The 1,751-nt window shown below is 42.6% G+C and overlaps 1 protein-coding gene across 1 annotated transcript in view; it reads left to right on the forward strand.

Annotated features, from left to right (window-relative positions):
• The window catches only part of Lin9 (lin-9 DREAM MuvB core complex component), a 48,646-nt gene that overhangs the window by 26,225 nt on the left and 20,670 nt on the right, over positions 1–1,751 (forward strand). Inside the window, exon 8 of the mRNA XM_029475773.1 lies at positions 1,365–1,484. Coding sequence (XP_029331633.1) covers positions 1,365–1,484 — 120 coding nt within the window. The remainder of the gene's footprint in view (positions 1–1,364; positions 1,485–1,751) is intronic.

The raw sequence follows: 1,751 nt of genomic DNA on the forward strand, positions 1-1,751 counted from the left end.
TCACTTTGTAGACCAGGCTGGCCTCGAACTCAGAAATCCGCCTGCCTCTGCCTCCTGAGTGCTGGGATTAAAGGCGTGCGCCACCACGCCCGGCTTATGCTTTTTAATTATTTTACAATTTTCTTTAAATTGTCTTTTATGAGAGAAGATTTCAATTCAAAGAAGAGATCCTTAGGATTTCCCAACGCTGTAAACTAGATCCCTGGAGAGGAACTGTCCTTAAGTCTCATCTCCAAAGCTAGGATCCCTTCCTTGTGCTTTAGCTGTGCAGTGCTGTAGTGAGCAGAAGGATTGTTTCTGATGAAATCATCTGGACCCTGCACATTTTCATCCTAGCCACCTGGTTAGTTACAGTCAGCCCTCAGTTTAAAATAGGAAGTAACCTCTTGGACTTCAGTATTTTTCTCCTGTTTTATTCTCAAATTTATGTAGAATCAGTACCTTCACTTTTTAAAATTACTTTTGGGGGGTTGGGGGAGTTTTAAGACAAAGTTTCTCTGTGTAGCCCTGGCTGACCTGGAACACATTCTGTAGAGCAGGCTGGCCTCACACTCAGAGATCTGCCTGCCTCTGCCTCCCAAGTGCTGGCATCAGAGATGTGCACCACCGTGTGTGTGTGTGTGTGTGTGTGTGTGTGTCTGTCTGTCTGTCTGTCTGTCTGTCTGGGTGTGCACACGCGCGAGTGCGTGTGTGCCCTATATATGCTCATGCACATGAAGATCACAACACCTGTTTGGAGGTGAAAGTACAAGGGGTCAGTTCTCTTCTACCAAGTGACGCCTCAGAGCTGACCTCAGGTCTTCAGGTGTGGTGCAGGTGCCTGTGCCCACTGGGCAGCCCAACACCTTCACTTTCCACATGATAAAATTGCCACAGTAGTCATTAACTTATTCAAAGCTCTAAAGCTAGGCTTTGGTTTTGTTTGTTTATGAATCACATGAAGGCTAGAATCTAGGTCTTTTGATGTTCTAACACACATTAACCTGCTGAGGTGCCCATCAGTCCCGATTCTGTAATGTGGAGATTATGTGTGCATTCATGAATGTGCGTGTACATGTTCACACTGGCATGTGTGAGTGTACCTTGGATTTGGATTGAATCCAGGGTTAGTGATCGCTAAACCACTGAGTTACATCCCCAGTCTTACACTCTCTTTAAATAAATAAATAAATAAATAAATAAATAAATTGCTGCGGGAGATACAGCTCAATGAGTGCTTGCCTCGAATGTGAAAGGCCATATAGATTTATAAATAAGTAGAGAAAATTAAGACTATAACTGCAATCTGGACTGCTATATTTTAAGTTGATGTATAATGCTTATAAATTCTCTTAAGTTTTATGGATTATTCTCTTCTTTCAAAGAGTAATGAGCCTCATGAGACAATGCCAATTGCTGCCTTTGGACAAAAACAGCGGCCTTCTCGGTTTTTTATGACCCCCCCACGGTTACATTATACCCCTCCTCTCCAGTCACCAATTACAGTAAGTAATATAGTCATGCCTTCAGGAATGTGTATGCACTGTGTGCTCATGTGGCACACATTACAGCTACTTCAGGGCTTGAGCTACCAATATTATGTTGAACTGATTGACAGATATTAAAATAAGCAAATAGTTTCTCCAGTTCTGAAAATAGTTTCTTCATTACTGGGTTTTTTTTTTTTTTTTTTTTGGCTTTTCGAGACAGGGTTTCTCTGTATAGCTCTGGCTGTCCTGGAACTCACTTTGTAGACCAGGCTGGCCTCGAAC

Source organism: Mus caroli, chromosome 1 (genome assembly GCF_900094665.2).
Source record: "Mus caroli chromosome 1, CAROLI_EIJ_v1.1, whole genome shotgun sequence".
Taxonomy (NCBI): domain Eukaryota; kingdom Metazoa; phylum Chordata; class Mammalia; order Rodentia; family Muridae; genus Mus; species Mus caroli.